The following is a 17,417-nucleotide window of genomic DNA, read 5'->3' on the forward strand; positions in this document are numbered from 1 at the left end:
AGTAAAACACATTGATTGTCTCATCAGTTGCTGGTGGAATTTTAATTGTTTTATCAAAAACAAAAACATGAAAGGGGTATAATCTATATGCAAATCGTTGATATATTTCCTCTGGCTTCTCTATTGTAAATAACTTTAAGACTTTTCAAATCAAGTCCCTTAAACTCAGTTGAAGACACAGAAAAAGAGAGAGAGAGAGAGTAGTCTATATTTTCCTTTTTGGTAACCAGATAATGATTGTGAGCCATATCATATAATCACGTATTTGTTTGTGGGAATTGAAAAACAACAACAACAAAAACCATTGACTTTGTCTCTTTTAAGATGCCCTACATGGCAACTTGAAAGTGTTTCATTGCCTCCAAAACCACAAGTCAGTAAGTCATGGGCTCATGTCTAATTCTCAACCAATGGATAAAAGAAACCTTTATCTGTAATAATAATAATGAAATATTGATACTGATAAATGAGAAAAGAGTGTTAAAGATATGAAAACAGTCTCCTAAAACCACATATACATATATTGTATTCAAGGCCTTGAATCCAAGAAAGACTTAAAGCTCTTCAATGTCTGATCGGAGCGGTCACCGTCTCGCTATAGGGCGCCATCTTGGGGACTGCGGGGCTCGTTGCCGGTCGACAACTTCTTAAGCTCACCGTCTGCAGACTGACTGGACACCAAACGGTAACTCCTAGTGGAGACAGACAAAGGGTGACATAATGTTTACAGTTACAACCTGGTAAGGCTTCTTTTTTTACATGTGTGGTGCCACCAGAGTAATTTTATTTCCTCGTTAAAACATCCAGTAAATGATCCTTAGACGACACATATGAACCTGTTTTGTGTGTTTTGTGCAGAAGCTCGTGGCTAATTACAAACAGCATATTAAGGTTCTATTACAACTCAGGTATGTTAATGTTACCATTAACTGGTGTGAAACGCTTCCCAATTACATAAAGTAACCTTGGTTGAGAGTAAGAAACGCAACTTTGATGCTAGTTTATCAAGTTAATAAGCTTAGCCACATTTTTTCACTTTAGCTACAATTTAGCTAGTTAGCTAGCAGCAGAGACTAGCTAAACCAAGCAAGTCTTACCTTTTTGTAGTTTAACAGTTAGTTAGACGTTGTACTAAAATAAATATCCTTTACTTTGCTGACAACCCACACAGACTGCCCAAGGCCATTTCACACCAGTTAAATGAGGATTTGCTTTTTACAGTAATATTAAATATTTAACAGGTAGTTCAAACTGTTATTAAAACTACAGGATGACTCCATTGATCCAGGCTTCACCCTTTATAACCCATCACACATTCTATTCTCTCATGCATTCCCCTCTTGTATCAATCTGTGGGCCTTTTTAAACTAATGTTACCAAATGGGCTCCTTGGTAAATTTATTTATTCGGTGGTTCTTTGATATGAAAACTTTTGAGAATCTCTGGGTTAGTGTGTACTGAGCTGTTATGAAGTTTTGCCACAAGAGGCCGCTGCTGTCTTTCTTCCTGTAGAAAGAGAAGCCAACAGTGCAGGCAGGTTCCTCTCAACAGCCAAGTCTTAGAAAAAGCAAAGTATACTTATCATTACTGTCAAGTGAAACAAACAGCATATGATGTTTTACCGACAGAGAAGCAATACTAAGTCTCCCCCTAAATCTAATTTACCCAATATATAAGGGATCATCTTAACGTTTCCTGCTATGATGCATGCCATGAATTAACAACAGCATGCTTTATGTCTGCATGAAGTGATAGATAACCTATCATATCAGATAATCGGTCAAAAATGACTTTAATAGCTTATTTTTAACAAAATGATTTGGTGAGAATATATTGCAAAAGCGTTGCTAACATTTGCCAACATGACACTTCCTCCTTGTCTTTTGTGAAATTATTTTTCAAAAGTAAAGTTCTGATCTGTAATAATGTTGATGTAAGATCACATTTTCTAAAGATATACACGAGGCAAACAAAAGAGAAAACAAGAAGCCTCTAAAATGGCAAAAAAAAATTGCAACAAATGTAGGCGATCTGTGCGTACAATATATTCTGAGGTACCATACAAGTCATTTAAAATCGAGTTGAATAATGCCCCGTGGCGGAACGGTATACCAGAAACTGAAAGTCACTGTTTCTTTAACAGTAGAACAGTGGCCTATGTGGAAACACCTTGGTAACATGTGACCACACAAGTTCAAGAGCCAGTGTCAGGCAAATCACATGACTGTAACTTAGTTGTTGTTAAACCTTTATAGGCCAAAGAAACAGAGTATACATTTCACCTATTGCCTGTTTACACTTTGCTTTTATTCATATAGCAGGTTGTATCTTGCCCATTGACGGTTGCTTGAGTTTGAGGGTGGGAACTAGTGAGGCAAATTCCTCCTTAGGAGCCACGGGCCTGTTCTTTGTGTGCACATCTGCTGACTACCCCTCATAGCTGCACCTACTTTATAGCAAGTTTAGGAAGCAATAACAGCTGTATACAGTCTTCTTGATAGCTGAAAGTTGTGCAGAGGCTGACTATTCTTGCTCCGGGCCTAGCTCCTCTTGCTCTGAGCACTGCGTTTTTTAGCTTGCCCGTGCTAAACAAAAGACAAGCAACCAGGAAATGCACTAGCCAATCAGCAGCCGCCTTACATGTTGCCAGCACGCGTGGCCAGTCTCAGTGTGCCTTACATCGGAGCAGTGAGTCGGACAGCTTGGAGAGCCGTGGCTGTGCTGTGAGCAGGGTGAAGGGCTGACAGGGCTGTCCTCCATGTTTTAACAAGCATTGACATATCACACAGAGTTTGTAGCCATGCATCCACAGAGGTAAGCCCTATTTTCATTCTTTTACACACACACACACACAACACTGTTGATAAGGCACCAGCCACTGTGTGTGGTCCGTGCCTGAGCAATAATACAGGTTTGTCTGACAGACTGGGGGAGGGGGAAGAGTGTTTGTCACCCCACAGCACAGGAGTGGAGCTTGGAAGGAGAGCATAGCATGGCACAGTGCAACATATACTGCCTCTGCTAACTGGTTTGGCCGCCTGGACACACACAGTAGGGGGCCCACAGGTCAAGTGTGAGGTCATTTTAGATTCATAGGATACTAACTGCAACCTGCTTTCTTTTCTCAAGATCTAAAAGAGGATTGAGTTTGTGTGGCTGCCCACTGGCCTCTGCCGTCAAGATGGCAGGCCTGGTGAGGGACCCGGGCAGGATGGGAGAGACAGGGAGCAGAGCAGAGGGGAGTCCCCCGAGGAATTAGCAGATGGTAAAGTGACAGCGCAGCAAGTTTAATTTAGGCCTCAATCTGGCACCACGGCAAGGCAGGTCGTTAATTGTTTGCCAGACCAACATGGCAATGAAGAAAACGATAGTAGGGTCACCTAGTTGTCTTCATTTTTCCCACACTCACCTAAAACCCACTTCACCTCACCTTGATTAGGTTTCTTTTACTGGGTGAATAAAAAAAAAAAAAGAAGCTTTTCACCGGCCTAAACCTGTAAGCTGCTCACCAGTTTTCTAAAATACCAATTATCGGCGGACTAAATATGCCGTAGCAGCTTATTTATCCCCGGGTTGGAGGGAATTGCCCGAGCCTAATGGTGTGCACTGCCTCCCAGTGTTGTTCTCTGCTGCCGAGTGTCAGCCATTTTAGAGAGCTTCCCCTTTCTGTCCCTCTGCTCCAAGCACACTGAGTATTTGTATGTGAGACAGAAGGAAAGAAGAGGGGAAGGACTTCCTCTGAAAAGGCTCTGCATAGAAACCTCATCTCATCCAGAGAGGCTTGACAGCCTGTTTGAAGTCGACAAGGTTGGATTGAATTATGTTTATATATATATAGATGTTGGTGTTTGGTTTTCTGTGTGCATGAATCAGATAAAGAATTTCTTTAATGATCAAAATTGTTATTTTATTCTTGAACATTTTGATATTCTCCAGGTTGTTTTTGTCATTATTAGTGGAGGATGTGTGATAAAGGCTCTGTTGTGAATACAACCAGGAGAACTATGGCCTGGATGTAATGGCGCACATAATGTTGCTTGACCAGAGTTCAGAAGCAGGCTGCATTGACTGAGACTGAAAATCCCCCTCCTCAGTGTTTTGTGAATGGTGCTTGGTAATTCGTCTAATCCCTTCATTCCACTGTGGTGTAGACCGACACTCACTGCCTCTTCAGTTGGGTGTCTGCCTTTTGAAAATATCCACCAGTTGACCTTCTTGGACCTGCGTAGATAATGTAGTTGGCCTTGATGTGTGTGTGTGTGTCTGTGGCACATACTTGCGTTGCCCTGAATCTGTACCAATGTTGAGTTCTATAGTGATTAAATGAGAGGCACACATTTGGTCAAACAGATTCACCTTCCCACAGAAAGATGGGACAATGTACAGCCACGCTCTCAGTTGTATGTGCATGTTTTTGCCGGCTTACTCTTGCTCACACTTGAATCTCCAGGCAGATATTGATTATGATACAGTATATGGTGAAGAAGCATTGCAGAGAGAGGGAGGGAGGGAAGGAGGGGGGGGGGGGGGGGGTTGTGCCGTCCATGCTGTCTGGGAGGCCTGTGACATTTTCAGTCCTTTCTTTGTGTCCAGCATTAGGCCCATGCTGCATATCAACATGCTGGGGCACATAATAAGCTGCATGTGGTCTTTTACAGCAGATTCGACTGGTGCCGTGTGTGTGTACGTGCCGTGTGTGTGGTGTGCAGAATGGTCAGAGGGAGAGAGAGGGGGAGAGAGAGAGAGAGACAGAGTGTGTGTTCAAAATGGATGCCACACACATACACCGGCTGAGAGCACAGCAGCGAGAGAGGGAATCTGATCCTCTCCCTGTCAGGAGCTGCGTCTTCCATGTCTGATAAAAGACACACGGCCGGTGTGTGTCTGCACGGGCTTTTCAACAGAGTGACAGACTCGGGTTTTCTGGTTGTGTTGTTTTTTTAAGCAACAGTGAGGAGCAGTCCTCTCTGCATTGCAGCACTGTGGCTGAGGAGAGCGGGGAGAAGAGAAGCCCGTGTGGCACACCGAGCCGAGCGCCCAATCAGCCTCCTCCGTGTGGCGCTCGAGCCAATCGGCAGCCTGCAGCCGAGGTTAAAGATTGACAATTGCAGGAGAGAGCAGCAGGGAGAGAGAAGGCCTTCTGGGAAACCTGGACCCATCGTTTCCCCTCATCCCCCCTACGCCCTCAATAATTGAAAAAAAGATTAAAAGAATAGGCTGAAGAATCTGTATGTGAGTAAGGAAGAAAAAAACAAAACAGGTATGCTTGTTGAATTTCCTACGTTGAAGCATGGATGTTGTGGCAATGGTGGGTGTGGAAAGGGTTGTGTGTAGGTTATAATAGGCTGTTTGTGTGCTCTGTGGTCTTTGGTTCAGAAATGTCGTTGTCAGGATTGAGTGGTATTGATTTGTGTCCTTGTGCCTGTCCCATGTCTCTCTCTTTGTCTTCTGCTGCTGTGTTTCCTGCCCTGGACGTGACAGGATGTTAGATTGTATGAGGCTGTCCAGACAGGTTAGAGGAGGAGGCCAGTGAAGCCATTTCACTGCACACTGTCTCTGCAGATGTGCTGTGTTCCTGTCTGATATGTTCATCCTTCTTGTAGTGATGGAGGAGCAGGAGGTGTAGGGGGGGGGGGGGGGGTCTTAGTGAACAAGATTACTGAAACGGAAGCAGTATATTTTTGTTTTCAGTCAATGCCTGACTGTTCTTCACGCAAAACATTCAAACGGGGCTTTCCTCGGGAGTGGGTGAAATAGAAATTGGCAGAATTGAAGCCAATCCGACCGACGAGGCCGGTGCATCTGCTGTGGCATCAGAGAAAATGGCAATCACAAGAACAGGATCGACAACAGGGCGAACCAAGGTGAATCGTGTTGAACTGATACTGAGAAAAAAAACCTGTTGGGCAGACTTTGAATAGAAGGTGGTTCACAGCACATTGTGGCTTGCTTCTCTATAAGGACTCGGGCTGCGATTGTGCAATCCCCTGTGATATGCTGCCTGTTATCAGGTCACATGATCAATGACTATTATGTGGTTGTTTTAAAAAAACAGCAGGGAACACTTCATTTACATGCGTTTCACTTTCCGGATGTCAGAAGGTTTTCGGCCACTGCAGATTCTTTTGTTCTGTGTTTGTCATGTTTACTATTTATAGATCTGTGGTGCCTGCTGTTTAGGATTGGGAATGCCCTGCACATCGAGCTGCATTTGTCTCAGGACCGGTCGTCTTTTGCTTTAATTGAGTTTAAAATGTTGTCAACATTTAGAAGACACCAAGTTGTGGTCTAGTTCTACTTCAGAGCTGTTTTTAAGCCTTTGATGTATGGTTTGAGTGACACCATTGCTATGTTATCAGTATTGTCTATGCAGTATGGCGCTGTCAAAATATCTGATCTTACTACACAATTATTGTGGCCAAAAGATTTCACAATAAAGGTAATATCGGGATTTTTTTGGCAAAGGAATTACACTCAAACTATGCGTTTCGTGAGGTGGAGAGAGAGTCTGTAACTATAACTGTACAAAATTAGGTGCTGCCTTGTTTACACAACATCATATGTATATTTTTTTACATGATCTCAATATTACATTTTTTAAACATTTTGGTTATTGGCGATACCGGTCTATCGCGACACTTCTAATACATTACTTGTCTGGCATAAGGTATTCTGGAGACTCTTTATAGTTGTCGTCATGCAGCAGTAGTTCTTTTATTTTGTGGTAATTGTTTGGATGTGTTTATTGAAATCATGAAACCTTCAGCAGAGTAGAAAATGTTGAAAACAGTGTTTTTGTCAACCGCACACAGTCGACATTTCTCAGTATTTCACCGTCCCGGACAATAAATGTGATCATTCACGGACACGATCTAGCACCCCGTTACTGGCGATAACTTCATTCACTGCCTTTATATCTGTAAGCCTTTGAAACCTATGCTATAAGCACAGCACTTTGTCAGATGTAGTGGTTTGAATTTTAACAGAGGCTTTATGATGCTTCTGGTACCAACTGAGCGCCAAAATCGAACCAGAATTATATTAATGTCGAGAGACATTAATATAAGACATTAAGAAAATTGACCTTTCTCGTACAGAATAACCTCATTGTAGTAGGAAGGGGGATTGCATTAAGAAGTGGGTGAGCCTGTTTAATAACAAACTTTTGAAGAAATGTATTACAGTCATAAGACTGAAAAACTGAGCATTTACATGTAGCACACAGCTGGAGGTCACTAATGATCGTTTGGATTTTACCAGACACAATCAGTTGTGTTTGGTAAAATAAAATGCTCAGATTTGGCCTTAGATGAGGAAACGTAACACTATTTGTGACTATTTTCAACTAGCCGTCAATGGCGGTTTAGCTTGCTAGGCTAATAGGCTATTATGTTGAAACGTACCTCTTAACAACGTGGTGTCCCAAAGAACGATTTCAAACAACATCCTTAACTTTATGATAATAACATTAGTAATGTATACGAGACATCTTCAGCTGTAGGTTGTGTTTGACTGGTAACCCTTTGATCTGTTCTGCATCAGCGTGGCAGAGGAAGAGGAGAAGACTGAGATCACAACAGAAGGAATGGAGATCTCAACGCGATCGAAGGGTAAGAACATACAGAGCTTAACGCGTTTGTTTGTGGCGAGAGTGCAGGAAAACGCTGGTGTGTCGCCTCTGGTATTAAAGTAGTGCGCCCTGACTGTTTTCGTGTAATTTTTGACCTCTTTGTGTGCAGTTTCAGACACGGGGCCAACAGAACGGACGACCCAAAAGCGAAAGATGCCGAGTCCCTCTCACTCATCGAATGGTCACTCCTCTGCTGAAACATCCCCCTGCCCTGTGAAGAAGAAGAAGAAACCAGGTGCTGTTAGCAGCAGCAAACACCAGGTAACAGTCACGAGAAAGAGGATTTAAACCAGCTACCACTCTCAACCTCATCCATCGACTGCCTTTTGATATTCAGACAACAACTTCTCAAAGTTTTTCATCAAGAGGTAGAGCTCTAGGCCCAAAATATATACAGTTTATGCAGTTGCTTAAAGGGCCAGTTCAGTCAAATCACTAAAAGTTGTTCTGCTCTTACCCCCAATGTGGAGAGTTTTGTTTTTACCTGCTGAAGGTCTGAGACGTCTGCGACTGAGATGTCTGCTGTCACCATCGACCATGAGACTCTGTGATGCTCGCTGCATCCAAAAAGATTCAATTCAAATGTGTTATTTTCAGTGATTACAACTGAATCATATTAAGTACTATAACATATTTAACATTGTTTGTTGTCTTTTGGGTTAGTTTAACCCCCAGATTAGATTTACAAATATTTCTTTCAGTTTCCTGCTTATTTTTTGTAATTGTGTTGTGTTTTTTATATTGTGGACATGTTGGGATACCAAATCCTGTTAAATTCAGTGTAAAACAATCTACTTTTATATTGTTAGTCATAACTGCGATATAAAAAAAGAATCAAAATATAGAAGCTGTCACATTCAGCCGCTCAAATTCAGTGAATGATAATCGTAGGTGATACAATCTATAGCATAGGTATCGGTGCTAATAAAGGCCATGTGTGATCAGTAATTCATAATCTGTCAGTATTTTAATCCAGGGTAGGTTCACTGCATGTTCTTTAGTAGGGATACTCTACATCAACACACACCTGGAAGCTGCAACAGCTGGAAGCTATAACTGTTGGCCGCTCCGTTGGAGCAGACAGGGGTTCTTTCAATAAATTCATTTAATTTCTTGTAAAAAAGAAAGAGGGAGATGTTGTGTACGTAGACAGTTCTTCTGAAATGAGCCCCTTTTGTCATAAACTTTCTCACCAGTGTTGGGTCAAAGCGATATTGTGTCCTGCTTTGTATTGTTGCTAAACATGACGGTGCATTATCTTGTGATAGCCTCCTGAGGCAGCCGTGGTTTTGTCCTTTTTACTGACCGTGATCGGTTGGATTTCTTGGTAGTTTGTGGCTGTTTGACATTTGAAAAATGGAAAATATTCTCATGTAACTGAAACTCTTTGCACTGTGACACACGTTTGATTTCTGCTGTTGTAAGTCGGACACTATCAGTGGCGAAATATTGTGATATTATTCCAATATATTAGGGGTTACCTTGTGATTTCCACCTCTCATGGAGATCTAAATATCTAAGTATTTCCTTGCACTATAGCCTATTAGCATGTTATGTCACTGTGTCTTACAGTGTTATGTTTAGGATTGTCTGCTCATATGAATCCATATTGTTGTACATTCTTATGTAATTGTTCAATCACATTGGATACTACTGGTACGAGTAACTTGGTGTATTTTCTGAGGTCTGATAGAAAGCTATCGGTGCACCTCCAATTTTAACCAATGTTTTTCTGAGAATGTGCTAAATGCATGCTGAGCTTGCTTTGTGTGTGAAGCAGTTCACAAGTGCACAGTGGGTAAATGATTGCTAGTATCTTACACTTGACGCATTAAGTTGACCTTCGTAAATGATTCGTAGCAGCTGGAACTATGTGAACCCTTGCCAGTTTAATCCAGGCTGTCCACACTGTTTACCCGTGTGCACATCGGTGATGGTTGTGTTCTAAAACCAGATAGTGTGTAACACACGTGTGCCTCTTTTCTTTTTTGATGCTGTGCATGTCTGCTTGGCTTTAATCTCTGGCTCTGATTTTGACCTTCCCCAACTTTGTCTTTCTTTTTTCGCCCGCATTCCAGTCAGAACTAAGACACGGCCCCTTTTACTACGTGAAGCAGCCAGCACTCACCACAGACCCTGTTGATGTTGTACCGCAGGACGGCAGGAATGACTTCTACTGCTGGCTGTGCCACCGCGAGGGCCAGGTGCTCTGCTGTGAGCTCTGCCCCAGGGTTTACCACGCCAAGTGCCTCAAACTACCAGCCGAGCCCGAGGGCGACTGGTTCTGTCCGGAGTGTGAGGTACTCGCCCACTTGTGCACACGTGCAGTGTAGGGTTGTTGTAAACCATATTTCACAGCCTTTAGTCAAAAACCTGTGGTGATATTTGTTTAATTACGGAGGGCCTCTCAGTACGTTTGGACGTAAGTGAGAAAATGTTGAGACCACGAACATTCTGTGCAATTGTGGGATGAAGAACAAAGTTTTCAAATATTTTCCTCTTGATGTCTTTCAGAAAATAACAGTTGCTGAGTGTATAGAAACTCAGAGCAAAGCCATGATGATGCTAACTATAGAGCAGCTGTCTTACCTACTAAAGTTTGCCCTTCAGAAGATGAAACAGCCAGGTGTAAGTACTCTGGTCCCTCTGTCTTTCTAGGGAATTCATGCTACCAAACTGATTGCATTGTGTTGTGGCAGACGGTCTAATTACAGATGGGGTACACTGTTTATTCTCAGTGCTGCCTTTTTCTAATTGTACATTCAGATGTATCACCTAGATATTGGCATGTGCTCTTTTTCTGGCCAGTCCTAATTTTTTAGATTGCTTACGCAACCATCATATTTCCATCAGTCGTGCCAGATGTTAAGATCTACACCCCGAAGATCTGCCTCTCAGTCCAGCATGATAAATTATTGATTTGCATGTGCAAAATTGTTTTTAATAACAGAACTAACAATCGTAGTCAATGTGCTATATTGGGCCTGTCATGGCTGGAAACCATGAAGGTAAACATGCTCGCTGGTGGTGAGGATACAGCTGCCCCTCTCACTCTCTTTCAGGATCATCCCCGCTTGTCATCTCGCTCCCCCCATGCAGCTTCCACGCAGAGAAAGACTTTTAATTGGGTAATCAATTACAACACTAACAAGACCCCATCATGATTTCTTCCTCCACTGGTTTTCCAGCTTTTGTTTGAAGCGGCTTTTAGATTTTTTAAATTTGTAGTAGTAGCATGGTGGTAGCATGTGCAGTCGAGGGGAAGGTTGTGCAGTGAGAGTTTATTTTCCTTCATGTTTCTTTTCTCTCCACTCAATCCTACAGACCGAACCCTTCCAGAAACCTGTCTCTCTCGAACAGCATCCAGATTACGCAGAGTACATTTTTCACGCGATGGATCTTTGCACACTTGAGAAGGTAAACCACAAGCTATCACATATTCTTCTCTGATAGTATGAATGTAACACTGTTAAAAAGTTTGTCAGTCGGGCACCATCTTGTCTTTTTGCACCGCAGAATATTAAAAAGAAGATGTACGGCTGCACCGAGGCCTTCTTGGCAGATGCAAAATGGATTTTGCACAACTGTATTATATACAATGGAGGTATGTTTCATTGTGTGGAAATAACATTTAAGAATAATCCAGCTGTTTAAATCAATGTCATGCTTTTGATAAAGAAAACATACAATGGCATGAATAATGTAATTGATCAATGAAATCAACGGTGTTCCACTGTTGATTCTCAGATGTCAGTTAATTATTTTGTGAGTTTTTAATTACAATATCCTTAGAATGATTAATTTGGAGAACAGAATTTTGTCAAATGATTATCAATAATATAACAATAATATTGGCTTATGTGTATTTAAATAGTTTAACATAAATGTATGTCCTTGTTTCAGGCAATCACAAACTCACGGCTACAGCCAAAGTCATAGTTAAGATCTGTGAACATGAGGTGGGTATAAAGAAAATACCTTTATATTTACGTTGATTGATTTGAAACACTAGACGTGACAGCTGAAACCTCTGATTCTTTAATTGCAGATGAATGAGATTGAAGTTTGTCCCGAGTGTTATCTGTCTGCTTGCCAAAAGAGAGACAACTGGTTCTGTGAGCCTTGTGTAAGCTAGTTGAGTGACTTGAAGTTTCTGTTGATGATTTCACCCGATTGTTTACCGTTTTTAGCATAGATCCCTAATATACAACCACTCAGTTCCAGTGTTTTACTGTGTGTCTGCAGAGTAACCCTCACCCTCTAGTGTGGGCCAAACTGAAAGGATTTCCATTCTGGCCCGCTAAAGCTCTGCGTGACAAAGATGGACAAGTGGATGCTCGCTTTTTTGGTCAGCATGACAGGTATCAGCCCTCCGTGCTTCAGTTACTCAGTTGCTTCGGCACATTGTCACACTTCGTTCATGATGTGAATCTTTATCCCTTTTAGGGCTTGGGTGCCTTTAAACAATTGCTACCTCATGTCCAAAGAGATTCCATTCTCCGTGAAGAAGACCAAGAGCATCTTCAACAGTGCCATGCAAGAGATGGAGGTCTATGTGGAGAACATGAGGAAGAAGTTCGGAGTGTTTAACTATGCCCCCTTCAGGACACCGTACACCCCCGACAACAACTTCCAGATGCTGCTGGATCCCTCCAACCCGTCATCCACCCCGCTCAAACCCGAGAAACAGGAGAAGATCAAGCTGAGCTTTGATATGACGGCATCACCCAAGATCTCTTTGGCCAGGACCATGCTGTCTGGGGCCGGGGTGGGAGGGAGCGCAGGAGGCCGGCGACTCCCCCTCGGTGATATGCCTCGCTCCCCCATGAGCACCAACTCCTCTGCCCACACTGGTTCGGATGGGGAAACGGAGACAGCGGACAAGTCCCAGACAAAGGCTCCAAACAGCCAGTACAGTACCGGAGAAGAGTCCATGGACTGTACAGGTACTTCACCAGGTGCATTCCAGTGTAGCAACTAGTATGTATGTGTCTAATGGCAGGGGGCTTCATTTAACAGTGAATGTCTCTTTACAGCATCGCCTGGCCATCCTCGACCTTGTCCCGCAGGCAGTTCCTTAGACAGCCCTAAACCATTCCACTCTCAAGCTCCTGGCGCTCCCAAGCAGGAGAAGACACCACCGACAGGAAGCATACTGAACCTCAATCTAGGTGAATCTTTTATGGCAATTACGTAATACGCATGAAAGAGTAATGATGTCCATTCTCTGTGAGCAAAATACAGGTCACCATTGGACACGATTCTGCTAGAAATAAAGTCTTTCTCTTGTGCAGATGTGGCCGTTTGGAACTATTTTCTGTTGTATCCTCACAGATCGGAGTAAAGCAGAAATGGACCTGAAGGAGCTTAGTGAAACGGTTCAACAGAAACAAGGAGCCACACCGGTCCTCACCTCTCCAAAAAGACAGATCAAGAGCCGTTTCCAGCTGAACTTGGACAAAACCATCGAGAGTTGCAAGGCACAGTTGGGTCAGTGGAGTATGCATGGAAGTATTTCTGTTGAGGATAGTCAGCAGAATCATTGCCCGACTGGAAAAGTCGCTGAACAGAACACATCTTGGGAAGTGAATATGTGATGATGTGTGATATATCCCTCCTTTCACTTTGTTTTGCAGGCATAGATGAGATATCCGTCGATGTGTATAAAGGTGTGGAACACAGTGACTCAGAGGACTCTGATAAATCGGACTCCAGTGACAGTGAGTATGCCAGTGATGAGGAGCAAATAACCAAGGATGGTCAGGATGCAGCATCCAGTGATGAGGCCCAGAAGGATTCTACCAAAAGTAAAGCCAAAGACCAACCTTCCCCGAGCCAAGAGGAGGGCAAAGCTGACTCGCACGTGGCGTCCGAGACTACAGCAGGCGACGCCACTGCAACAGCATCAGATGCCTCGACTAATGAGAAAATGAGCACAGATTCGGAAAAAGAGAGCCCAGAAAAGACTAAAGCACCTCCAGCATCACCTAGTCTCAGGGAGAAGGCTCAGGCGAAAGAAGAGGCAAAGCAGCCTGTGCCGGTGGAGGACTCTGACTCAGAGAGAGAGCTGGTTATTGACCTCGGAGAGGAACAGGGAGGCAAGGACAGGAAGAGGAGCAGGAAAGACAACGCCACTGTTAAAGACTCTTCTGCTGGTAAAACTGAAGGTGAGAGTTCTACGTTTTTGTGTTGATCCCACAAGAAATAATCAAACACACAGAATATAATGTCTATTTTTAGCGCATGTAAAAGTGGAAAGATCACCAACTTTGTACAGGTGGAAACTGGTAAATAGTGTACTTTCCCTTGTAGGGAAAACCCTGACCCCGTCGACACTACCGTCTCAAAACAGTACAGCTCCGTCCACTCCCTCCAGCGTTTCCACACAGTCCCCCATGGCCATTCCTGTCACCATGGTCTCCTTCACTACTCCCTCACCCGCAACCATAAGCCTCGCGAACGTGTCCAGTGCCACCGCAACACCCCCCTCTTCCTCCTCCTCAGCCTCCACCACGCCGCCGTTGAAGAAACAGCGTCCTCTGCTGCCCAGAGAGACGGCGCCGGTGGTGCAGAGAGCCGTGGTGTGGAATCCCACTGCCAAGTTTCAGACCTCCTCGCAGAAGTGGCACATGCAGAAGGTGCAGCGTCAGCAACAGAACCAGCAACCTGCGGCGACCACGGAGGCGTCGTCGCCTCCCAGGCAAGGCCAGGCTCAAGCGCTGACCCAGGCACAGGCCACTGGGAACGGCTCGACGGCAGTGTCCTCATCTTCATCACAGCAGTCTTCTCAAAGCACACGCTATCAGACCAGACAGGCTGTTAAAGGTAGATATCAAGTATGACTTAACACAGTGTGTGGGCCGGTATATGTCGAAATACCTCCATGTATGGTGTTTCGAAAAAGATTACAATTTACCCTCTACAGAAACAATGTGCTCAGCTAAATACGATCATATAATCAGTTTTTCCATAATGTGTCTGATGAATAGTGTTTTCTTATTCCAGCTGTTCAACAGAAAGACACTCCCCTCAGCATATCCACGTCGGCCATCACCCTGGTATCCAGTAGCCCATCTTCTGTTGCCACGATGGCAGCGTCAAGTTTAGGCACAGCTGCTACGTCTTCACCCGCGGTAACAGACCTGTATATCCCCACTGCCTCAGCGGACGTAGCTGCAGACATTGCCAAGTACACGAATAAAGTTAGTATAAGTTTACATTTGCTTTGTGAGTGTCAAATCCACTGGACTTCAGCACCGACTGAACATTCTCTCGCCAAATAACTTAGATGAAAACGAGCCCTGAGAGCAGTTTGGTGTATTTCTCTTGGGGTGAAATGTACAAATTATAGGTGTCTATAATAATAAGAGATTTAGTTGATACCAGTTACTTATGCTTTCAAACTGCATATTTGACATAAAATAACATATGCAAACCTTGAAGATGACAAGTAATAATAAAACCAGATAAGTGTTGGTAGTTCACAGTACTTTTTTCTTAAATCAGAATATTATGTTCTACTCTTTTCAGATAATGGATGCAATCAAAGGTACAATGACTGAAATCTACAATGACCTCTCTAAGAGTACTTCAGGCAATACAATAGCAGAGGTAGGTGTTTGCTCTTTGCCCCGTAGAGACGAAATACTCTTCAGATCATAATAGTGGCTTTGCATGTGACCCTTTACTGAACCTAACCCGTGGGTTTTTAATGCAGATAAGACGACTGAGAATCGAAATAGAAAAACTACAGTGGCTGCATCAACAAGAGCTGTCAGAGATGAAGCACAATCTCGGTGAGAACTTCGTCGATCAGCGAAATACTAAACGCGTGGTCTTCATCGCCTAAAACTGTGCAATGAGTTTCGCTCGTGTTTTGATCACGTTCATGTGTGCTTCAATGTAGAGCTGACAATGGCAGAGATGAGGCAAAGTCTGGAGCAGGAGAGAGAGAGGTTGGTGACGGAGGTGAAGAAACAGATGGAGGTGGAGAAGCAGCAAGCAGTGGATGAGACGAAGAAGAAACAGTGGTGCGCCAACTGCAGGAAAGAGGCCATCTTCTACTGCTGCTGGAACACCAGCTACTGTGATTACCCGTGTCAGCAAGCCCACTGGCCAGAACACATGAAGTCCTGCACTCAGTCAGGTAACAGCACAAGCTGTTTTTTTGTTTCTTCTATTCTTACGGCAGCTCGTAACCCTGCAAGTCTCCAATCCTTTGCTCGCCTGCATAATCACCAGCCACTTGACACCTGACAATTTCCATAGATGTGATGTATATTTTTCGCTTCTGTTCTATTCGTAGCCACAGCCCCACAGCAAGAGCCTGAGGCTGAGTCGACAGCCGACCTCCCAAACAAAGGTTTAGGGCAGACTAGCAGTGGCCCCAACTCTCTGAGAGACACGCCGGTCTCTGCACCACCAGACAAAGACTGTGATACGGAGAAGAGCTCTGACACCGTTGCTGTCACTTTGTCCTGAACAAGTTTACCGTACTTGAAAATGTAAATGTATATAGATTTTTTTTTTTTTTTCACGATAAGGACATGTCTTATGTAAATCGTTCTGTTCAAGCAGCTGTTAGGGGAGCAATCTAAATTATTTTTATTTATATATTTTTGTTGCCTTTCAGGGCTCACATACTGCCCCCAGTGCACAGTGGTCTTTACATTGTAAATGTGGAATCAAGACTGACAGCAGATAGTTAGTAACCACTAGAGGGGGCAGTTTAAAAAGTGTATACTGCATATTCACGCACTGCTTTGCAGTCTATAGAGAGCTGTCAGTATAAAGATCTTAAAAGCATGCCTGAGTGTCTCAAAACATACATCTAGTGTAAATGACAACAGTTAAATAGTTTAAGACTGCAAAAATGTAACCCATGCTAATGGACCACCCAGATTTAGACTAGACTGTTGACAGAAATGTCTGTAAATTCCTTATTTTGTATTCTATGTTAATTTATTTGTTATTCTAATGTTGCCTGCTGTATACTGCAAAGAAAATAACAAATACAAACATTTTAAACAAGTTGTTTCTATTGTTACACTGTGGTTTAATTAGTTATGAAGCAGTCTGCAATAAGTTAGCAAAGTCTCAACCCTAGGTTTAGTCTGTAAGTTGGTTTTAAACGGAGAGCTTCATTTCTGAAACAGATGATACAACTTGAATCTTGAGAAGCTGTTGTTCCATCTTAAGTTTTATCTCATAGTCGTCTTAGAAGAACTTGTTCATGTGTTGGAATTATTTTGGTATATGTAGATTTCATAAGACCATATATTATCAGCTTCATGCCGACTATGTTCTTAACTCTTTAATAGCTGAAATTTCAAGACTATGCATGTCAGGAGTCCTGAGGAGGAGGTTTATCAGGATGTTAAATACTGACTTATGAGAGGTCCAACTTGTGCGCCTCATATCAGAAGCACAGCCGCAGACGGAAGTTAGGAATTCTGACTTTTGTGAATTTGCCTAATTTAATCTTACAACTGCAACTTCTTACTCATAAGGTCGAATTGTTACCTAACAGACACATTTAAAAACACAAAAAAACTGACCTATAGTACAATAGTATGTTCAAATGTATTTAGTATATTGTCTGCTATATAACGAATTGAAGTGATCGAAATTAAGGCAAATTCCCATTCAAGTCAAGGTTGTTTCCATTAAAGTAAAGTAAATCTCTATATTAGGGTATTTAAAGTGTCCAACATACCTTGAGATTATCCTAAAAATGCTAGAAATCGGTGTATTTATTAACTTGTATCTGGTAAACCTGTGCATAGAA

General features: G+C 42.9%; 1 protein-coding gene across 10 annotated transcripts; it reads left to right on the forward strand.

Annotated features, from left to right (window-relative positions):
- Window positions 1-656: 656 nt before the first annotated feature.
- On the forward strand, window positions 657-16,660 carry zmynd8 (zinc finger, MYND-type containing 8). 10 transcript variants are annotated; one of them, XM_076095786.1, is made up of 21 exons: window positions 657-740; window positions 7,543-7,610; window positions 7,740-7,891; window positions 9,709-9,930; window positions 10,145-10,258; window positions 10,693-10,758; window positions 10,955-11,047; window positions 11,147-11,234; window positions 11,534-11,589; window positions 11,679-11,756; window positions 11,876-11,991; window positions 12,077-12,588; window positions 12,667-12,801; window positions 12,965-13,120; window positions 13,267-13,797; window positions 13,943-14,455; window positions 14,636-14,832; window positions 15,161-15,241; window positions 15,348-15,426; window positions 15,537-15,776; window positions 15,936-16,660. In XM_076095786.1, the coding sequence occupies exons 1-21, from the start codon at window positions 721-723 to the stop codon at window positions 16,109-16,111; spliced, it is 3,693 nt and encodes a 1,230-aa protein (XP_075951901.1). In that variant the 5' UTR covers window positions 657-720; the 3' UTR covers window positions 16,112-16,660. The 10 variants fall into 10 exon arrangements, with proteins under 10 accessions (XP_075951901.1, XP_075951903.1, XP_075951909.1 ...); XM_076095788.1 differs by having other exon boundaries at window positions 12,077-12,576; XM_076095787.1 differs by lacking the exon at window positions 657-740 and adding an exon at window positions 2,658-2,814.
- The last annotated feature ends 757 nt before the right edge of the window (window positions 16,661-17,417 follow it).

This window comes from Anarhichas minor, unplaced genomic scaffold (assembly GCF_050575085.1).
Source record: "Anarhichas minor isolate MPS153535 unplaced genomic scaffold, ASM5057508v1 ptg000021l, whole genome shotgun sequence".
Lineage (NCBI taxonomy): Eukaryota > Metazoa > Chordata > Actinopteri > Perciformes > Anarhichadidae > Anarhichas > Anarhichas minor.

Bases quoted from the DNA above. Each gene is read 5' to 3' on its own strand.
- zmynd8 (XM_076095786.1), top strand. From the start codon at position 721: ATGTTTACAGTTACAACCTG. The intron at 9,931-10,144 runs GTACTCGCCCAC...GATGTCTTTCAG, and splicing joins GGTTCTGTCCGGAGTGTGAG to AAAATAACAGTTGCTGAGTG. The intron at 15,427-15,536 runs GTGAGAACTTCG...GCTTCAATGTAG, and splicing joins AGAGATGAAGCACAATCTCG to AGCTGACAATGGCAGAGATG.